Raw genomic sequence first — 22,559 nt, 5'->3', positions numbered from 1 at the left:
GCAGACCAAACAGGAGAATTCTTGAATTTTGAAAGCTTTATTGGTTGTTCCCTTCCTCCATTTCCTTCCCAAATGCAAGCAACCAAAGGATTAATTCAAGAGTCAGAGGCACAGACTTGTAGGTTTTGCACTATATAATAGTACAAATATTGTATTTTATATTATTTTCTCTTAAAACATACAAATATGATACAATACAATTTATTTTAATAAAATGCCAACCAATATAGTACAACAAAATGAATTTAATACATTAAGATGCAATACATTACAATATTAAAATCCCACATAGGAACAGCAGTACCCCTAAGGCCCCCAATGAGTACAGTGTCTCTATTTAATGAAGTAGTCAGTCCTGCTGATGTGTATACATTCTAGTTAGGTGGGTACTAGATTGATAGCTCAAGATTCCAAGGTAAAAGAACAAAAAACAATCCTAATGTCTCTCCCACCCTCCCAAATCATCCCTTTCCTCTTGTTGCAAATCCTGGTACAGAAATCAAAAGAGTTTTGGCATAACTTACACATTCTGCGTCACTGGTTTCAGTTATACAGTTTGAACTTTCTCAGACCATTTTTGATTTCCTTATCTTAGTGTACTAACACTGTGAAAGCAGCTTAGGAGTAATTACAATGCTACAAAAGATGATACAGTGCAGTGGCTTTGATTCCACGTCCCTGTAGGATTCTGCCGACTCCCAAAACCTTTCTCTTTTTATTCCTGCAGGAAAACTCTCAGGATTAGCATTCGTTAAAGCCATTTAGAAATCCCAGGTTAAAAGTATATTATCATATAACTTTTATAGCATGTTGAAGTAGTATAACATGGCAGGGTTACTATCAGTTAAGAGAAACAGATTTCTCAATGAATTTTGATTTCCATAGCTTATCATTAGTCATTTTATATAAAATGAAATCTGAAGGCAAAAAAAGTTGAAGTGCTCTGATTTACAAAACCTTCTTCAGACATAGTGTAGATTGAATGATAGCAATGATCCTTTTTCCGTCTTTCCTATTCTGTCTTGCCCCCATGGGCAGAACCATTGCAACATTTCTGTGTTTGCATTTTGTACAGTCTGTCAAACAACTTTACCTAATTGAAAATGCAGCTCTGTATAAGGCCTTCAGTTTATGAGAACTTATCCCTGCCTGCTCTTTACAATTTTGACATTTTTATGCAGCAAAGACTCCAAACTTATCAATGAAACATGACAAGATAGTTAAGAACTGTATCATATTATTATTTAGTATCTTCTATAGTGGCAGACCAACTTTGACATCTCATTTAAAACTCAGACCTAGTTCACTGAATTATATATTCTTTGTAACTTCCTCCAGCACATTTTCCAGTGTGTTAAAATATGCTAAAATAATCTATCATTGCTCAAAGGTCTTATAAAAAGGAAAGCCAAATGCAGGGCTCACAACACCTAAATTATTTTCATAGCTGTAATCATCAACGCAGACAGACTCTGGACTTCTCTGACAGGTGTACTGGAAAACAATTCTTATATATTAGAGAACATTTTATTTTAACATACATGTCTTAAAGAACTCCCAAAGGCCCTATTTATGAACAAACATGACAATAAGGCAGCAAAAAAGCTGCAGAATTAACATGGAAATCTCAGTTAAATAAAAGGTTCATATAAACATTCTAAAACATACAGTGTTAAGATTTATTTCTGAAAAACACGTCCTATGTTAAATGTTTCATATTTTGGCTAGTTTCCAAATGACAACTCGACCCAGGAGTCATATTTTGTTAATTTCCTACTTCATACACTGTAATAATCTGAATTGACATTTTAAGTAAGAAAAGTACATTGAACCCATGCATACTTGATGGAAACAGATACCTGCTTTCCAAAATGAACAAAGTACAACTGATCCTGTCACACTGAGAAAATTGGAATTAATAGAATATTTCTGCTGGTTATCAGTAGCCAAAGATAGCTGCCTACCAGGTGGTGGTTCTTCTTTTCAGTATTATGACCCCAGAGAGTTGCCAGGTCCTATAAATACATAATTTCTTTTCTCCATTTGGAATGGGGTCTAAGGAACCAGCCTCACACCCCTACTCCACCAATTATTCTTTCTTTCTCTCTCTCTTTCTCCTCTGTTACCCTTACCTCATCTCATACCCTAAGGTGTAACAAAAAGTAAAATTCACCCAATTAGTTTCTTTTTCTAAAAACAGCTGTCTGGAAAGATTAATTACACAGTGAACAATTAGTCTATGAAATTCTTTTTTTCTTTCTTCTTTTGGAATTCTTAAAATCATCTTTTGGAATACTAACATCTTTCCCTCCCCACAAAAACTGGAGTAAAGGGAAGGAAATGGTTGGCCAATTTATCATTTTTTCATAAGTAATTCCTAAATTATTTTCATTTGCTTTTTTAGCTTTCATAAAAATCAAGGCCCCCAAGTTCTGTTCGGCATTGTTTCCTGAAGGAACACACTGACTTATAATGAACAAAGAGACCAGGCCAAAGAGCCATAGGTAAAATTTCAAGATACAATTGATTATTCTTTCCTTTGGGCTGACAACTTCCAGGTTACTAATTGTTTTCAGAGCATTTGGGGCTCCATAAAACTGGCATTCTGGGGAAATGCTATTGTTTACTCTTTCACACTTGACAAAAGCAATTCCCACGTGAAAGACAAGTTTAGCCGTGGGACAGAGTCTGTTACCTAAAGGAGGAAATAGGCTGGTGAGTTCCCAAGCTTGAAAAGTTGTCATATTGTCACCTCCTATTGAACTGCCCAGCCACTGTGTTTCTCAGCCATTGCTATTTTGGTCATTATAGTTTTATTTTTTTTCCCTTGTAGTTCATGCAAGTCACATATAATAATCAATCACAAATGAAAACAGCAGAACAATACATATTAAATTAATGAAAAATTCATTTTTCCATCAAATGAAAGTTTAATACAAGAGATTATAATCTGTCTTGATTTAAAAAATAAATGGCATGTATTTTTAAATGACTAATTCTGCTTCTGTATTTTTGCCATTTCTTAATCCCCATAAAAATCCAATTAACATTTTGCATATGGGGAAAGTGGGGCTTTTTTTAATGGACAGATTTTTCAATTGACATTTAGAAGAATGCATTAAACCTCTGGTCACAGTAGCTTTTATTTCCTTGATAAGCTGATTGTGAACCACCTTTGAATCCCACCTTAACATGATAGAGTTCTTTAAAAGAATAAGAGGGGGATACAGATACTTAAAACAAAGTCATGGTGCACTTTCAGCTGTTAGTGGCTGCATAGTCCAGCCAGGGACAGTGACTAGTTGCCTGACTTGTTCCTGCAGTACTAACAGCATAATGAACATGACTGGAAGTGTCGAGAGAGCAGGGTGGTTGATTTAGGTGGACTTTCATAATAAACGCTGTGTCAAGCTTTGCTTTCTTTGAATTATACCAACATCTTGCACCCCTGGGGCCCATTTTAGAAACTCCAGTTTAAGATTGATGTGCTTAATGTAAGAAAAAACAGGAAGCATTTTCAAATAAATACGCATTATACCTTGCTATCCAGGTGCTATTTACAAATCAAGAGCAGATGAAATAGTACAAAATAAAACCAGGCAGAAGTCCAACAGAGTCTCAAATTCAACTGTACTCATTTCTGAACTGGAAAATTAACTTATTCATGTCCATCTTTGGCAGAAACCAGCATTTGTTTAAATTATTCAGTTTGTGCAGCTTCACAACTTAAAAATAAAAAGAGGTTGGCATCAAAGTGGAAGGAAAGGATCAGTCCCAAGTTGTTGTTTATCAGGCAGGAGAAGACAGCAAGAGCAAAAAACACAGAGACTGCAGCGCAGGGATCCTCCAAATCCAAACGTGCACCAGGTCGGCCCCAGAGGGCAGAGCCCTCGGCCTGAACGGGGAGCCCCGAGCTGGCACCTGGGGGGTCTCATTATTACTCCTATCATCTCCGAACTCATTTTGGGAGGAGCATCTCCTCTGAGCCTGAAAGTTAGCAACAGTGACAATAAATCAAGATGATATGAGACAACTGTTACTTTTTTAATGAGTCCTTTAATGTTTTACATTACTTTGTGTGGTACAATCATTCCTCGTGCTTTTAAATTTGGAGATCCGAGAGAAAACAGCCTTTTTGTTGCAGTGCTCACCTCTAATTATAACTTCTGTCTTCTGAAGGATTTCTTCCCCTGTGTATATGTTCCTGGCTCTGCAGGCATAGGTGCCCGAATCTTCCAGAGATACATTCTTGATGATGAGGTTAAGAGTAATAGAGTACTCTTTAGTGATGGCCATTTTTTGCTTGCTGATACTGTGATGCATTGTTCTGTTATTAACTGTCCGTAACAAAATCCAAGTAATGTCTCTATACAAGAATTTGTTAACTGTGCAAGACAGTTTCAGGTCCTCTCCTTCTGTAGGCATTTTTTCCAAGTTAACATGAAACCCATTTGGCACATCTATAAAATAAAAATGAAGAATTTCACTTTGTAGAAAAACCAGTGTCTTCTAATGAGATGGTGAGAGATCTTTAGAATTGTTCCTACACAAATTCTTTCAGCATTAGCATTAAAAAGGATGAGTGTTTGTTTTTTCATTTTAGGGAAACTGATCTAACAGAGCAGGGAGGGACCAGGTAAGCTCATTCCATAAAAAGTGAGACAGGAAAAGCAAATCAGGGACTGTTTATTAGGATAGTACTTTTTCCTTATTTGCCCAAAGCTGCTCTTCACAGTGGAATGTTTTTTTCCCACTTGGGATGATAACCTTGTTTCTCATTTTTTTTATTATACACAGTCCTCCTACTGGTAAGTAGACCCTTTCTGCTAGGCATGGAATCTAGGGCCTTGCACATGCTAGGCAAGTGCTTTCCCACTGAGCTACACTTGCAACCTGTAAGTGGACATTTGAAGTGGACAAAATAGTGAAGTAACATGAGAACAATTTGTATAAAAACCAAAGATACATATATGGGCAAATTTGTCCAAAATAGGTTAGAAATAAGCATAGAAAGTTGTAGGCATCTGCCCTACCCTTTCCTGGTGACAAGTAGCTGATCCAGTATCCTTCCCTACCTGCTGCTCCACAATATTCTCCTTGCTCTTTGCTGGCACTGTGGGTCAGAAAAAAACCAGGCCCCCTTTTATGAAGAAGGCCCTACTCAGACATAAAAGAGCAAAGATTTCTTCTGAAAATGCCAGGTTCCAAAAATGGCAAAGAACAATTTTTAAAGAATCACTGGAAGAGATTTTTAAATCTTATTTAAAATGTAAGATTTAGGGTTTGGGCTATACTCGGTAGTGGAGCACTTGCCTAGCACCCACCAGGCTCTGGTTCAATCCCCAGCGCTGAAGAAAAAAAAAATCAGTTTTTGAACATGTTCTGAAAGTGACTGTGTCACTAAAAGCCACTTCTTCTCCAGTGTCAGTTCCTGGCTCACCTTCTTCTCTATTTCCTAAGTGCCTTTAGTGACAACCTCTGCTGCGTTCGTCAGCATTCCTACCAAGACCAGCATTTTGATTTTGGGCTGTGAGTTCCTTATTGTCATTCTGGACCATTTCACTGGAGGATTTTAAAAAACCATTGGCTACTGGCCCTGAACTGACCTGCTCTCAAAACTCTCCCATTACTTGTTACTAGTGGTGTATCTATATTTGAGCAAAGAATTTGGGCCAACATTTTACAAAGTGCTTTGAAGATGAAAAGCACTATGTTATGCTATTATTATTATTATCCTTTGCACACAAAGCTATAAAGAAACCTTTAAACCTTAAGGGGACAATAGTCCAAAATTAGATATCATATCAACTCTTTCCTAAATCTCACTTTGCTTGTTTTTCTGATTTTTCTGGGCTTTGGCTTTATTATAAAGTGTCACGTCTGAAGAAATGCCAAAGTATTCATTTGAAACCTGGGAATGGGGGGTGGGTAACAGTGGCTCATGAAGTTGTCAGTGACTGACGAGAGAGGTGATTAGTAGAGGTTTCCTTGCTCTAAAATGAAAATCTAAGGATGTGCCAGAAGATGCAGGAGCAGTTGATAGTCATTTTCAACTTAACAATAAGGTGTCAGAAATAGCTGCTATAATTCAGCATCTTTTTACACTTTGGATATTTTCCAAGATCAAGGAGTAAAACATTAGCCATCAAAGTTACACGGATACTAGAACAGAGGTACTTTGCACTGGATGCAGTCAGATCATCTCTTAAAAGACCACAGACTTTCCATTTATAAGGACTCATCCTGGTAGTTAGAACCGAAGTGAGCCCAGTAACACCATTGAGATCATGTAGAGAGTTTCTATTTACTTTAGTGATTTGAAACTTCCTGTGGAAATAGCTCACAGGTTTCCTGATGGAAGATTTTGTTTATCTTTGCCAAGCACCACCAGGAATCTCAAAATAAAATGCATTTAGTGACATTGGGAAACCAGGGAGATAAGGCAGCCGCTGTTCCTGTTTCACCCTCAGTAACTGCTCACACACCCATAGTCATGCTGAGTGCCAGCAAAACTGCAAAAACACACACACAGGAAAAGAAAAGCACCAAATCCATTTTGAGATCTGTTTCTTGTATGAGGGACACAGTTACTAAAGTGATTTGGTTTAAGTCATCCGGCAGCCTTAGAGAGGATTATCTATTTCTCAATATAACCCCTTTGGTATTCTCTTTTGATCCATGGAAGATCATAAATAAAGTATCCACAACTGCTTAATGAACCCAGAGGGATTTTCCCCTTAATTCATGTCAATTTTTTTTTTATCCTGAGTACAAAAACAGACCCAAGAAAGAATTGCCTTCTAAACCTCCAAGTGAAAACAAGAAATCTTCCCACACTTCATTATCTGTTGCAGATTCAGTACAGTCATAGTCATCACCAAATAATGCCCATCCATCTAACACAAGGCACGTCCATGGAGTCTTACAAGGTGTCATTGAGAAGAATCAACCCTTGCTCAGAAGAGACATTCTACCTAAGGTTAAGTGAATGAGTAATCTGTTTATGAAGGTGTGCATTTGGGGGTAGACATTTTGACTTGATTGACTCAGATGCCGATTAAGTTCATAAAAGAGAAAAGTGTAAGAATTTAAAAGGATGAAGGAGATCTCATTTGTTAGAAATGTAGGTTTTTCTTTCACTGAAAGAATGGGAAAAATATTCTCTAAAAAGAAAGTGAATGATTATTAGAAAGTTTTGCTTGTTTCAAGCAGATGCCATGTGCAAATGTGTGCCAAAGTTAGGAGTTGAAGCAGTCAAGGATGCCAATGACCACAGTTAGCCAGTTTTCATCAGTTTGGAAGGCAAAGTTATTACTGTATTGCAAGAAAGAGCCACATGATTGAAATGAGGATCAATAAAGATCCAAATCTTGGAGCTGAAGAAAAAAAGATCCAAATCTAGATCTTTAAAGCATTACATTTTTAGACATCTCTTTCAAAATATTCCTCTAAATATTAATATTGAACATTTTTTTCTGAAAAATAGATGTTAGGTGCAATATTTCTAAGACACTTTTGTCTCCTCTCTAGTGAAAATATATCTTGTGACAAAGATAGGAAAGATAGTAGAATGAATCAGACATAACTTTCCTATATTCACACATGAGTACATGACCATTGTAAATCCATATCATGTACAACCACAAAAATAAGAAGTTATATTCCATGTATGTATGATATGTCAAAATACATTCCACTGTCAGGTATAACTAAAAAGAACAAATAAGAAAAAGCTAATTGGTTAAAAATAAATGATGAATGTAAGCAAATTATTACCAATTCAAACTAGAACTTTATAGGACTGGTAGTAAAGAATTATTTGGAGAAAGAATATTCTAGGTAGTGGTAGGGAGGGGAGGCTGGATGCCTAAACTCATGTTTAATTTTAAGATTAAAGCTCTTGAATTTCCAGAGGAAAAATATTGAGAGCTTCTAGTACGTATGTTTGAAGGAAGGGAGCATGCCTTTCCCCTCTACTCTTGGCACAGCCTTTTCTAGTACTGTGTTCAGGCTCAGGTAAGCAGGGTCTCTGTCCCGGGTCTTTTGATGGCTCTGTTCTGGCTGTACCCCTCCCTACATTGTGAAGAATCTGGGGTTCCAAGAGAGCGTGCCCGCCTCAGCCCATGTTACTGCACACCTATATCATGCTTTGGGTCCTTGGGATCTTCAAATTCCCCAGAAAACTTATCCCAAGTCTGCCTCCAGGTTAACTTAACCTCTCTCTTCCTGAAGACTGGCCTTCTGAGAGCACACAGCTTGTCAGTGTGAACACCTCTAAGTCCATCCAAGAAGTAGACAAGGGAGACTGTTTGTGAGGGGCATGGGCTAGCGTGTGTGGGGGCTGGGAGAACACACACGTGGGAGCATGGCCCTTAGCTGTGTGGGGCCCAGTCAGGGTTGGAAAGAAGCAATGGGTGACCCAGTCTTTCTGGGCCTCCATGTACTGCTGCAGTCTACTCCACCACTCTGAATAGTACCAGGTTTCTAAGCCTGTCCTGGCCTTTTGGGTCCTTGTGAAAGTATATTTGTCCATAGGAACTTGAAAAATATGTAACTGCTTGTTGGCTTGATTTAGAATATATCAGTGGTTAGACCAGTGGTTTGTGGGCCTCTGCTGACACTCTTGCCTTGGCTTTCAGAACATCAGGGTAAGCTTGACCTCTTCCCTCTATTTATTCAGATTCTACTCCCACCCCAGGACCTCTCAAATCCTGCTTCCTTCTTGGAGGCTTAGAGCTGCATTGGTTAGTACAGTACCCATTAGCCATGTGTGGCTTTTGAGCACTATATATACAGCTAGAATGGCTAAAGACCTGAATTTTATTCAGATTATTTTATTTAAATTCATTAAAATTTAAAAACCAAAGTAGTATTATATTTTTAAAATGCTGGCCACAGTTAAGTGAGATAAGCCAATCTCAAAAATCCAAAAGAGGAATGATCTCACCGATAAGCAGATGATGACACTTAATGGGGGGTGGGAGTGGGACAAGAATGGAGGAAGGAGGGACTGTGTAGAGGGATAAGAGAGGTGGGAGGGGTGGGGGGGAAGGAAAAAAATAATGGAATGAATCAAACATCATTACTCTATGTAAATTTATGAATATGCAAATGTATGCTGTTACTCCATGTACAAACAGAAACAACATGTATCCCATTTGTTTACAATAAAAATAAATTAAAAAAACAAAATGCTGGCCACAGGGCTAGGTGTAGCTCAGTGGCAGAGCACGAGCTTAGCATACACAAGGCTGTGGGTTTAATCTCCAGAACCCCTCAAATGTTGATTACATATTGAAATTACAATGTTTTGGATATATTGGGTTAATTTCACTTTTTATTTTTAATTTTAGATATACATGATGATAGAGTGTATTTTGACATATCATACATACATGGGATCCTAATTAGAATAAGTCATACTCCATTCTTGAGATTGTACATGATGTAGAGTTTCATTGGTTGTGTGAACATAGGAAAGTTATGCCTGATTAATTCTACTGTCTTTCCTCTTCCCATCCCTCTTCCCATCCCTCTTCCCTTCCCTTCATTCCCCTTTGTCTAATCCTGTGAACTTGTATTCTTTCCTCCCCACTAATTTCACTTTTTAAACATGTGATTACTAGAAAATTTTTAATTATAACTGTGGCTTATCTCTATTGGATCGCAATGCCTCTAGAGTAAATTCATCCATTAGATCACTTCTGCACACACATTTTGATATAGGGATACATGTAATTTAACATTTGTTCATTTCATCAGAACTGTCTGTCTAGAAAGATAGGGCTTCACTGATATCCCTTCAAGAGTTTAGTGCTGAGTTTTAGTGTGTTTAATAGTACTCATTAAACTGTTGCAAACTTGCTGAATGTTCAGAACAGGAATTGCTCCATCTTTTGTACTCTGAATCAGACACATAGTTCAGATGGTAACTTGTTTCCAACTAAATTTAAAGGGCAATACAAATCTTTGGATTAAATTTGTTAGAATCATCTGGATTTATTAAAGACCCAGCCTGTGTGAAATCCTTGTCAGAATCCATCTCTAGGAAAGGTCCTTTCTTGCTTGGAATGGATGCAAGGTGCCTTCCCTTCCTCTTCCACAAGGTGGGAAGACAGGAGCTGACTTGGTCTAGAGCGGTCCTGCCATGGACCTCTCCCGTCTCCAGACCCCGTTTTTCATCTGGAGAGCTCAGGAGCTAGAATGGTGACTAGGCTCTAAGAATGCCTTCTAGCTCTGATCTGAGAGAATTTCCTCCGGAAATTCAGTGTCTCCCATGGCCCAGCTTCTCTGGGACTTGGCTGACTTTCCAAAAGGTTTGTGTCACCTGACAGTCCAACTGTCTCATGAAAATTAGTCCTGCATATTTCTTTTTAGAGATTCTAGGCAATTCCTACAACCTGCCCCATGCGGTGCAAAGTTTCCTGAGAGTTGGCAGACTGCCCATGTTTCCTCAGAAATTGGGGAGTGTAGAGCCAGGCAATTGTTTTTATACTCTGAGCTACTTATTTCCTTCCTGCACCCACAGAGGTACACAGGGAGTGCCATTTGTGTACCTTGGAGGTTTGGAGATTTTCAGAGACTATCATCACATTTAAAACTAAAAATTCTTAAATGCTGTAAAAAATAGTCCATTAATTGCTAACAAAGCTGTTTCAGATTTCTAAAGGAGAGCTGCATTTCCCCCAAAGGATAAATTACTTAAGTTGTGCAATGATCAGCTTCGAGGTTAAAAAAAATACCACGTCATCATAGGTATTGTAATTGGTTTCCTTGACTATTATTGAACAATCAGTGTGTGCCAGACCCTGTGCTGAAGGGTGTTCATAAACGAATATATAAGATCCCAAATTCAGAATCCAGTCTGGGAGGGAGACACACACAAATAACTCTAAAGGAGAATTCAAGGAAATAACTCTTTTGGAGAACCAATGATGTTGTAGAATTCTATTCCTGAGAGCAAGGATGAAGGTACTCAAAGCTGACAATTCTATGGAATGTTAAAAAAAAAAAAAAAAAATCACTCAAGCTATAAGTGCCCTAAAAGCAAACAGGATTGAAGAGAAACTGAGATCACCAGGCTGTTTTTGCAGGCATAGGATGTGCGGCTTACCTGTGATATAAAAACTTATGTTTCTTTCCACAGTCCCTATTTTATTGGAAGCCATGCAACTGTAGATTCCAGAAATTCTGGAGTCAGCCACAACTAAGGTGCTAGCCGTCTGCAAAAGAAAAAGAAACTTTAACAACAGGACAAAGATATTTGAACATCTCTAAGCAATTTTTTTTCTTTTTTGGGTGGTACTGGGAATTGAACCCAGGGTCTTGTGCATGCTACGCAAGTGCTTTACCACTGAGTTCCATTCCTAGCCATCTAAGCAACTTCTGAGGGTTGAAATGATTCCTTCAGAAGTTATTTCATTCATTTAGCAAAGACATCTGTTGCATGGATGGTGGTTACTAGAAAGCTCTCCTCTTGCTGAGCCCCAACAGGAATAGAAAAATAACAGGAAAGCAGGTCCTCAGGAGACCGGGCCCATGACATCCGACTCGTATGAGGGTTTCATTCTTATCTTGTGTTGCTGGCATAACAATTATAGACCTTAAGCTGAGATGTGGGACTGCACGTCCCACTCTGTGAGGTGGTCAGTTCCATGTCAATAAAAGGAACAGGTGAGGCCAAGTCCTTCCCTTGTTTGGGTGAGCTGAGAGTATGGATGCCAGCAGGAAACAGACCTTCTCTGTTTGGTTCACCATGGGGTATATTAGGTGAGCAAGGACAGCAGAGAAAGTTTGACTGAACACATCTTTTATGTGGATGCAGCCTCCAGATGGCACTGAAGGAGATGAGAGGCTAAAAAGCTTGCTGAGATGATGTGTGTGTGTGTGTGTGTAAATCACATAATTCTCGGTTCTTTCAATTCTAATCTAGAAAATGAAAACAAATTACAAATTCAGTGCAGTTTTACTGGATTTTAGCGCAAAATTTGGCAATATTGTCCTTAAACAAACATTAGTAGTCAAGTTTGTGTGAACTTGAAAGTACGTTTTAAACTGTGATGTCTAAAAAATAACAGCTTGAAGAATTGCATTCTCATAAGGAAAAACATTGCAATGAGACAAGTTGTTGAACATTCTTAAATTTAACATATCCTTGATTAAAGAAGTAATATATATTCTACACGAAAAAGCTAGTTTTTCATACTTAAAATTCTGTGCACGCGCACACACGCACACACACACAAGTTGATTTAGTTACTTATAAATCTTTGCAGCCTGTGCCCACACAAATAACTGGTTATGGGATATGTAACTGGAGGGACAATGCTGATGCTTCTGTACTGATCAGGTGTCCTAACTGAAGTATAATGATCAGTGAGTTAAAGGCTAAGGTACTGCATAGGCGAAAATGTGACAAAGGACTTTCTCAGGTGGTGAACATAGTCCACAAGTGATTTGGTTATTGGGAAGGGTCCTAACATTGTCTGAGTTGCTAAAGAATATGCTAAGCACTTTATTTGTGTTCTCTTATCCCATCTAATAAATTAAGGTGTTTCTATTTTTCATATACAGACCACGAAGACTAAAACCATACTTTTAATTTTTTTTAGTGAGCAAACTCATTGCTTTAAATTCTTTCTTTTGTTTGTTGGAGTATCTGCTTAATTACATTTACCCATATATTTATTCTCTGTGTATTATTGAAATTATTGGTAATGAAAATGTCTGCAGTATGTGGCATTTTTTCATTCAGTTTAGTAGACATTTATTGAGTGATCATCAGAGCATTGCCTCAATATTGCAATGGAGACAGATAAATATGGCACAGTCTCTACTCTTAACAACTTCTAAGGTGATAGAGAATAATTGCCTTACTTAAGATCAAATATATAGTCTCTCAAGAAAAAACACTGTGTTAGGTAAATAACATAGACAGTAGTTGGAAAGAGAGCTTTCCTTATTTTTATTAGTAATCTTGATAAGAGGTAGGAAATTTTAAAAAATTCTGATAGTCATCTCCTTTTTTTCCATGGGAAAAAAATGGAAGTTGTTGGAAGAGGAGCACATAGACAGCAGTGTGAGAGGAACTATAGCTGGTGGCAGTTGGAAGGACAGTAGAGATCCTCAAGTAAGATTCTGACTGCCTTATGTTATCTCAGGAATCTTGGGCTCACGTGCTTCAAAGTGGTTTACAATAGGTTCAGAAACAAGGAGCTCAAGTGAAGCCTTCTTGAGGCATGTGTCAGCTTGGGCACTGTTTTTCTCATGAAGTATGTTCTAAATTTTTTATTGTAGGTTACCTAAGTAGAAACTTACTTAGATTTTCAGATATATTGTTGTTCATTAAATAAGTGGAAAACCCAATTCTGTCCACTTGACAGGTTTGAAATTTCAGACAGCAGTTACCTGCATCTGTAAGTAATGTCAGAGCTTCTATTTAAATAATTCTGATTTCTATCAACTCAGAGCAACCAAGAACAAGAACTGAGTTTCATTACATGGAAAAGTTAATTTAAATGTGCACATTTTACATGTTTAAGGCTCCAAAAGAAGTCATAATTTTTGTATAATCAGAAAATAAAATTAAGGTACCCAGAAGTGATATGAATCTGTGTCATATGATGAATCGTGGAGATAAGAATGCATTCAAATCTTTCTTCTTCGAACGAAGCCTTCCAAAACAAGACATCTTATCCATAATCAGGCCTACTCCACAATGTCCCTCACCAAAGTTTCTATTAAAATAGAAGTAGAAAATGATGGAAATATACATTTTTCTTTGTTTCTGAATACTTTTATGTGGTCCTTACTTCTAACGTGCCTTGCACACTGTCTGGCATATAACATTATCTCATTTAATCCTCACTATATACCTATGAGATAGGTGCATTACCCTATTTGACAAATGGGTCATGTGAGGTCTATAGAGGTTAAGGATTCACCCCAAGATCCATAGGACCATGAACTAGCTTCGGTTGAACTTATGCCCCATGTGTCTAACTCTAGTGCCTGTGTTCTCAGTCTCTATACCAAATTGCTGCTCATCTTAAAATTTTAAAATTGAATAACAGATCTGTTGGTAAAGTTCTGTCTTTGGGTTTGTCGTTTAGAACACTTCCTTTCATCTTTTATCTTGTTTCTAGAGTACATCTCTTTTTCCAGACAATGTATTTTTAAATTATAAATTTAAATTTTCATAAAACAAAAGATATTTAACAAGTATAAACTTAACAGGGGAAGGAACTCAAGTGTGAATTGTAGCTGTGTGGCGACAACTTTGCATAGGACAGTAAGTATGAGTGCATTGATCCTCTTTGTTAAAAGGGGCAGATCTATTCTCCAGTGATCATAAGCAAGTATTATTATTTCAAAGGGAAAAAAATGAAAATAACCTAACAATTGGGGCACCAAATATCACCTTAATACTTTAAGAGAAAGTATCAAAGATTTTTTTTTTTTTTTTTCTTTTCTCTTTCTTTCTTTTTCAGTACTGGGGATTGAACCCAGGGCCTTGTGCTACCCTCAACCCTTTTTATTTTGAGACAGGGTCTCACCTACTTGCTGAGGCTGGCCTTAAAACTGGTGATCCTCCTGCCTCAGCCTCCTAAGTCCCTGGGATTATGTGCCACTATGCCTAGTTGTGCCAAGGATTTGAATTGTAACATATGATTTGAGATTATAATCATTTATTTTATAGGGCACACCAAAAGAAATTCTCAAGACTATCTGCTTGTATTAACTCCATGATTAGTTTTAATTTTCCACAACTGAAAATAAGTGAAAGCAGACTGAGGAAAGAAAACAAAAGTGCTAAAATAAAATTAGGATGTCCGAGTTCTAATCTCTCAGAAGATCAGAAGTAATGATTCTTTCACATATCTACTTAAAATTCAGTGCCTTATTACACAGGACAAACACATCAACTTAAAACATTTAAAAAAATTCAATTCTGTTGATTAGTTTAGGGTAAGCAGGTTTTTGGTAAGGTTTCTAACCAATGTAATTCTACATTTTTAAAAAATATTTTTTGTTTTTTAGATTTACCACTTTTACTTCTGATTTTGGGGTGCTTCCACTTGCTCTGCCAAGAGCTCAAGGATTTGGATATTAACAAAAGACCTGTCCAGTCCAACCTCTGGGCTCTTGTATGACCCAGGAACATTCATGAAGACTGTTGGCAAGTACTATAAGTTTGGAGTTTCTTCATGTTCCTTCCTTCCTTCCTTCCCTTTTGCTAAGCATTAGTAATTTGCTTCTACAACGTCCTTTGAATGAATGGGGTGATGTGTCATTCAACCCAATTTCTGTAACTAGTTTTTAAAAAAATCTATATATGGAACAATGTTTTAATTTTGGGATATTTCAGCTTGCTTTTGAGTGTTTCAGGGAGAAATAAAAGTAGATGGATAAAGGTCATAGAATATCTAAAATTAACCTGAGGGCCAAACACAAGCTGTAATTCTGTGATTAGTGTTGTTGCTGCTTCTGTCTCAGATTGCATCACACAGCACACCCTCTTCTCATTGGGCCCTCAAGTGATTTTAGTGCAAATGTTTCTACATTAAAATTGTCAAAATTCTCTGTCCTTTCAGAATGCTGCAATACGTATTTCCTGTGTTTTTTTTCTAACTTAGGATTCCTTTTACTTCCTATTTTATATCTGTAAACCCAAGAACTTGGCAGCTCATGTAAACAACATGAAAAGTCTACATTTGCTATTAGCCAGTCTAATTGATGACTCACATTTCACAAATCTGGCCCAAACCTGCCAATTAGGAAATTCACTTTTATTTCCCTCATAAACTTCCTTGAGTTAAACAGACTGAAAAAACAAAACAACCCCCACCCCAATATTCAACAAGTGCCCCAGCATGAGTGCTAACCTGCTGACCTATGCCTGATCTAAAGAGTAGCACTGTGGGCAGGCTTTATATGTGACTGCAGATGAGGGGATCATCACCACCTAAGTTGGGACTTTAATTTACTTCGTAAAAATTAACTGAAAAATAAGTACTGTTTTAATTGTAAAGAAAGAACACTGCATATGATTTGGAAATAACAAGGCATATGAAAGATGCCTCCCCTCCATAAAAAGACAGTCAATGCTAAAAGTAAAATGAGTAAATTTGCCTAAATTCAGAACATTAAATGTCAATTTACTTCAGGTCTAATGTGTTACTATAACAGCTGTTTGTAGGATATATACCCTATTGTACATTTCAACTTGGTTTAGAAAGAGAATTGAAAGATTTTTTAATGCAAAGAATTGTTTAACAAATAATCTTCCTTGTACATGATTGCAGTCAGTTTGGCACATTGCATTTGGGTGAATATGGTAGTCATCTTATTAAAGTAGCATATATAGAGAGCTTACTCATACTATTACTTCTCATCTTTATAACAGGAAGCTAGGTAGGGCAAATATGATTAACTCCATTCATTTTGAAGGAGAGAATCCCAGTTGAGAGTGGTGAACCTATTCGTATGTATTTATACAAATAGGAGCAGAGCTTGACCCTGGGGCTCTGGAGTACAGGTTGAGTGGTATAATTACTAGTTTTGTGCATGTGGATGTGGTGGTGCACACCTGTAATCCCAGCCGCTTGGGAGGCTGAGGCGGGAGGATCACAAGTTCAAAGCCAGCCTCAGCAACTTAAAATAAAATATAAATATAAATAAAATAAAATTTATTTTTATTTATAAATATAAATAAAAATTTATTTTTATATATTTATAAATATAAATAAAATATAAAAAATAAAAATTTTACTGTCTCAAAATAAAATATAAAAAAAGCTGGGGATGTGTCTCAGTGGTTAAATCCCTGGTACAAAAAAAAAAGAAAAAGAAGTCTATACTTAAAATCTTATGCCTAACTACAGAATTACAAGATAAAATACTTGTTCCAAGCATACATGAGAAAATTGGGCAAGTTGTTTGATCTCAGCCAGTTTTTGTTATCATTTTTTATAGGTATTATAGATGGAATCAGGTTGCTACCTCATAGTTTAAAGTAATCAGAAGTTTGGGCTGGGGATATAGCTCAGTTGGTAGAGTGCTTGCCTTGCAGGCACAAGGCCCTGGGTTTAATCCCCAGCACCGCAAAAAAAAAAAAAAAAAAAAAAAAAGGAAAAGAAAAGTAATCAGAAATTTCACATAGCTTTCTCATTTTCTATTTTATTTCCTATTGCATATTTTGATAAGATACCAAAATAGGAGTAGAAGTTACCACTGGAATTACAGTTGTAAATTTTTGTTTACAAAATTTATCCAGCAGTTAACAGTACATCTACCTGATATGGTCAGGAAAAGGCCAAATGAATAGACACTACTAATGGCATCTTGAAAATGTCCTAGTACAACTAATTTGCTGTCTACTGCAAATAAACTGAGATGGTTTCCTTTTTTCTCCCCCAAAACGTAATGTCACCCAAGTTACACCTCCAAGTTTATAGAATTTCCTCTTATTTAAGTATTTCAACAAACTGCTCTCTCAGTAGCTGTTTGTCATGTAATGTTTTTCAAGTTTTGCTCATTTGTGTTAGAAAAGTTATAAACCACCTACAACTACTGCCATAGCTATAAAAAAGTTCCTAAATCTGTGACTGTTGATGTTGTCATATAAGCCATCGTCACTTTAATTTCTGTAATGGCTTAGTTGGCAGTGAGAATCAACTGGGTTTTGAATGGAAAGACTTTGATTTCAGTTACTCATTTATCTTTTAAACTGTGTGGCTTTGGGTTGTTCATATCTTTAAAATGGAGAAAACCACTCTTAACAAAGAATGGCTTACTAAAGAATGATAGTGATATTAGCACATGTCAAAAGGACACAATGAAGCATACAGATGTTATTTGTTGTTATTGTTAATCCTACATGGTGAATGAAGGCATCTACTTTCATCTTCTAATGCAAAGAATATGACTGAATAAATGTCTAAGCATAACCACACTCTGGCAGACAGTGCCATCTGTATTAACAGTCTCTATTCCATATGTACATGTATATAGTCATTTCAGCAAGAGTTATTTGATTTTTTTTCTTCTTCTTTTGCTCTCCTTATGATGATGATGGCAGATTTTTAAATGTATTCTTTACTAATTCAATAGAGAAAAAGCCACTTTGTCTATAATCATACAGACTTGCCTGTTTCACAGGGTGTCAGCCATTGCCAAGGCTGGGGTATAGGGGAAGAGGGAATGAATGGCCCAAGAATGGCAGGGAAAAAAAATGCCTGCGAGACCTGATTAGGCAGAAGAACCTTGATAGAAAGAGTGTATATTTACACACCCCAGCTTAGGCTTCACCCTGGCAAATACAGAGGGGGAAAACATGATATTTGTGAAATGGAAACATTTGATTTTAACCTTACGTCTTGTATTAGCTTTGCTTATTGGAATCCTATTTTATGTATGTTGGTGATCTTGTTACAGCCTAGAATCCTGGAAAGTTTGGTGGGTCCTGGGCTCCACCCCAGAGATTTGGCTGTAATACTAATTGGTAGAGTATTCTAACACGTAGCCAGGATTGAGAACTGCTGATGTGAACCAGTTTCAAGAGGAAAACTCCACCTGTTCCATTAAGAATGAATACTCCTTATCTTAGAACTGGGGTCAGTTAAAGAATACAGTATCTAGGTTGGTTCCACAATCTAGCTATTGTGAAGTAAGCTGCTATAAACATTGAGGTAGCTGTGTTACTGCAATATGCTAATTTTAAGTCCTTTGGGTATAAACCGAGGAGTGGGATAACTGGGTCAAAAGATGGGTCCGTTCCAAGTTTTCTGAGGATTCTCCACACTGCTTTCCAGAGTGGCTGCAACAATTTGCAACTCCACCAGCAATGTATGAGTGTGCCTTTTTCTCCACATCCTCGCCAACATCTGTTATTGTTTGTGTTCTTTATAATAGCCATTCTAATTGGAGTAAGATGAAATCTTGGAGTTGGGTTGGGGGGTGAGGGTGAGAGAAGAATGGAGGAACTTTAGATTGCATAGAGGGAAATGAGGGAGGGGTATAAAAATGGTGGAAATGGTGGAATGAGATGGACATCATTACCCTGTGTACGTGTATGATTTATGAATCTATATTGTGCACAACCATAGAAACTGAATGATGTACCCCATTTGTGTACAATGAATCAAAATGCAGTCTGTTTAAATAAATTAATTAAAAGGAAAAAAAGAATACAGCAGATTAAATAATGAAGATATATCTCAGATACTGTCTTTCCTCTCTCTAAATTTTGTTTGAGCATTTGAATTACTTCTGGTTCCTAGAACAAACAGCTGAGAGTGTACTTGTAGAATACCCCACTGCTAATTTTTACAAACAGTACCTTATTCTTTCCTTCTATTACTGCTGTACGCTGAGTGATGCTCTCAATTCTGTTTCCTGTGTTGCTGTCAGGATCCAGGATAAAGGACTCTTCAGTATTGGAACAAAAATCATACCTATTAAAAAAAAATATACGTCATTACATTGTTGCTTTGAAGTGTGGTCCAGTTAGTTGGAGACAGGTGAAATGAAAACCAATGGATAAGTCCCCAGATAGCAAAAATCACAATTTTTACGTGAATCTTCTTTTCCTTAGATTTTTTTCCTGTATTCATCCTCAGAACTTAAAAAATAGCAAATGTATTTACTTGATGTGGAAAAAAAACAGTATATGCTGCCCTAAGTCCTTCCTGTTCCAGATATTAAATATTTTAAAAATGTATAAATTAGAAATTTTAATATCTAGATTGTAATTTGTTCCTAGTGAAGTAACATGCAGACATGGCAGGGGGGGTGGTGAAGTTATGTTAATGAATGGAAACCTTGAGGAAATAATAGCATTTCACATCTTATAAAAGGCTGGCTTTTAGTCAGAGTATTCAGTTGAATAGCTAATTTTTCCAGGACTAATTAAATGCATATGGAAACAAACATCTTGAAGTAGTTATTAAATTCAATCTATTTCTTTTCAAGTCTTGGGGTATCATGGCAAGCTCTTTAACTTCTTAGGCCTCAAGTGTTTAATTATAAAATAAGGCTGTTAATGTTATCATTAGAGTTCATGAAATTTCTCTTTTTATTTTAAGCATTTTATCATTTTTTTTTTTTTTTCATTTTGTATTCTTACCTTCTGAACTGTAAGTTTTGGTGATCAAATAGCTTGCTGGTCTCATTTTACCCATCTTTGGCAAATTCTGGAGATTTTCAAACCAGGAGGAATTTAAAAGTTTGATTTTCAGAAAGATTGAGAGGTTGATCTTAAGTAGCCAACAGCAGTAAAGATTTATGTAAAACGAGAGTGGGAGGATAAAGAAAGAAAGAAGACAGGATAGATGGGATTGTGAGGGTCAGGAAAAAGTTCAGTTATTATTCTCTCAGAACTCTGAGCTGAGAAAGACCCCAGAATGTTAAACTGTCTACTGTGATGGGCTGGGCTCCCCTCCTTTTGTTATATGCCCTATAACATCCTCCTGCAGAGTACTCACTGCCTTCTCAGTGGCCACTTATGCCCTGGAGCCCCAGTGGGCTAATAGCTAGAGGAAGACAGTATCATGTCTGCTTATTCACCATATCCCTATAGCTAAGCAAGAACCTAGTCTGTAATTGGTATTCCATAAATACTGTGAAAGTACAGAAGATATTTGTGTGTGTGTGTGTGTGTGTGTGTGTGTGTGTGTGTGTTGGGGAGTAGTGCTGGGGATGGAACCCAGGGCCCTGAACGTCCAATGTAGGTACTCTACAACTGAGCTATACCCCAACCCCATCATCCAGATTTCGTTTATCAAAATTTTGACACATTTGCTTCATCTGTCCCTTATTGCTTTTTTTTTTTTTTCTTTGTGAAACATTTTAAAGCAGATCTCAGACATATCATTTTGGTCCTCTGTGCTTCAGGGCATATCTCTAAAAAATATGCATGTTTGCTAATGTAACCATAATGCTACTCTTATGCATAATAGGATTAGCAATTCCATGGTGGTATTTGTACCTATGCCATATGTCAGATTTCTCCAAATATTTTTAGAAATATCTGTTTTTACAGTTAGATTATAAAATTTAAAATACTAAAGAAGAGCTGACTATTTCTTAAGAAATTTCTCTGATTTCTACTAGCTATTCTTTATAATCATCAGGTAAGATAAGTGAACATTTTAATCCTCCTTTGTTAGCAGAGAAAAATTATATACTTTCTCACTTATTGGAAACATTTTAATAATAAACTTTTGAAAGCATTATATAAAAGTCACTTTGCCCTATTTATTATCATCAGTATTCTCTATTTTCTGAACTGTAACATCTGTGCCTTGAACTACTACTTGGTTTCATCTTTCCCTGTACTCAGTGCATACATGAGTATATATAATCTACGTGTATACATGCATGTGCACTTGAGACTGTGACATCAGACATCTGAGGTTCTCTTGTACCTGAAGGAGAAGACTCTATATTTCATTCTCTTTCTCAAAGCGATGAAAAAGGGGGCCCTAGTCAAAGATTGTACACTCATACACTTGGTCCTCAGGAAATGCAAAGAAACATGTTAGAATAAAGCAAGTCTAGGCATTTCCCAAGGGAAATACAGTCTGCCTCTGAGTTCACTTGGGGCTGTTGACCTCTGGCCCCTCCACCTCTCCCCCAACCCCCACCCTCCACTTTGCCCATGGCTCCAAGGGTAGTTATGCACCACAAAAGTCCTAGTATGGAAACCATAGGCCTGACTTACCGCCAGGTCTTCCAAATGAAAAGGACAGATACTGTGGCTCTTTTCTAATTTAGGGGCTGTTATTTTTCCCTCTTTGTAATTGGAAACTTAAAAATAGAATGTCATTTAGGAGTCTAACTCTATAACAGCACTTGAAAAGAGATTTAGGGGGAGGGGAATTTGCCTAAGTCTTAAGAATACATCAAGCTCTTAAGGAAGTAGATTGTGCCATGTTTGAAGATGCAAAGATAATCACTGTGCTGGGAACCGTCTTAAGGGGGGAGGAAGCTGAACAACAAGAGGAAAGCAGCATTCGCTCCTGATTTCGCACAGGAAGCCCACAGCACCTCCTGCCAAAGCGAGATAAGAAAGCTCCCATGCACTATTCTGGACAAGGCCACTGTTATCAGCTTCAGCTCGGTGCTGTCCTCTCCATGCTCCAAGCTTCTGTCCCTTGCCTAATGAGCTTTAGGACTCCTACCTCCATGTGCATATAGCATGCCAAATATAATAGCATGGAGGTATTTATAACCAGTGAAAGGGAAAAAAGGAATTCTGGGGGTAAGAGGGTACTCCGTGTCATCTGTCAGTTACCCTGGAGTTGAAACAACTTAGTTTTGGACTAGAGATTGACAAATAAATTAAAAGAAGTCAGCCAATTACGTATTCAACACATGGAGCTGGGACCCTACATGTGACATGTCAATCTGTTTAACTCCAATTGGGAGCCATCTGGGGAGCTCTCCCATCTGGTCTAAGTTACTGGTCTTCTTCTCTTGACACATAATGGGAAACTGCCACCCTCCGTATATGTGGATGACACTAATGACCTACATGCTTGTAGTGGTGATGGATTTGC

The 22,559-nt window shown here is 37.2% G+C and overlaps 1 protein-coding gene across 3 annotated transcripts in view; it reads right to left on the bottom strand.

Annotated features, from left to right (window-relative positions):
• The window catches only part of FLT1 (fms related receptor tyrosine kinase 1), a 170,865-nt gene that overhangs the window by 72,082 nt on the left and 76,224 nt on the right, over positions 1-22,559 (bottom strand). For 2 of the 3 annotated variants that reach the window (XM_079138566.1, XM_079138564.1), the window contains exons 11-13: positions 19,340-19,454; positions 11,114-11,222; positions 4,152-4,460 (exon numbers count right to left, since the gene is read on the bottom strand). In XM_079138566.1, the coding sequence (XP_078994692.1) occupies positions 4,152-4,460; positions 11,114-11,222; positions 19,340-19,454 (533 nt within the window). Of the gene's footprint in view, positions 1-225; positions 3,988-4,151; positions 4,461-11,113; positions 11,223-19,339; positions 19,455-22,559 lie in introns of those variants that run through there. The other variant, XM_079138565.1, reaches the window with a different exon arrangement.

The sequence above is a fragment of the Sciurus vulgaris genome (assembly GCF_902686455.1).
Source record: "Sciurus vulgaris genome assembly, chromosome: 4".
In the NCBI taxonomy this organism is placed as follows: Eukaryota; Metazoa; Chordata; class Mammalia; order Rodentia; family Sciuridae; genus Sciurus; species Sciurus vulgaris.
The sequence above is the reverse complement of the archived record's forward strand: the minus strand, read 5'-3'. Positions and strand labels throughout refer to the sequence as shown.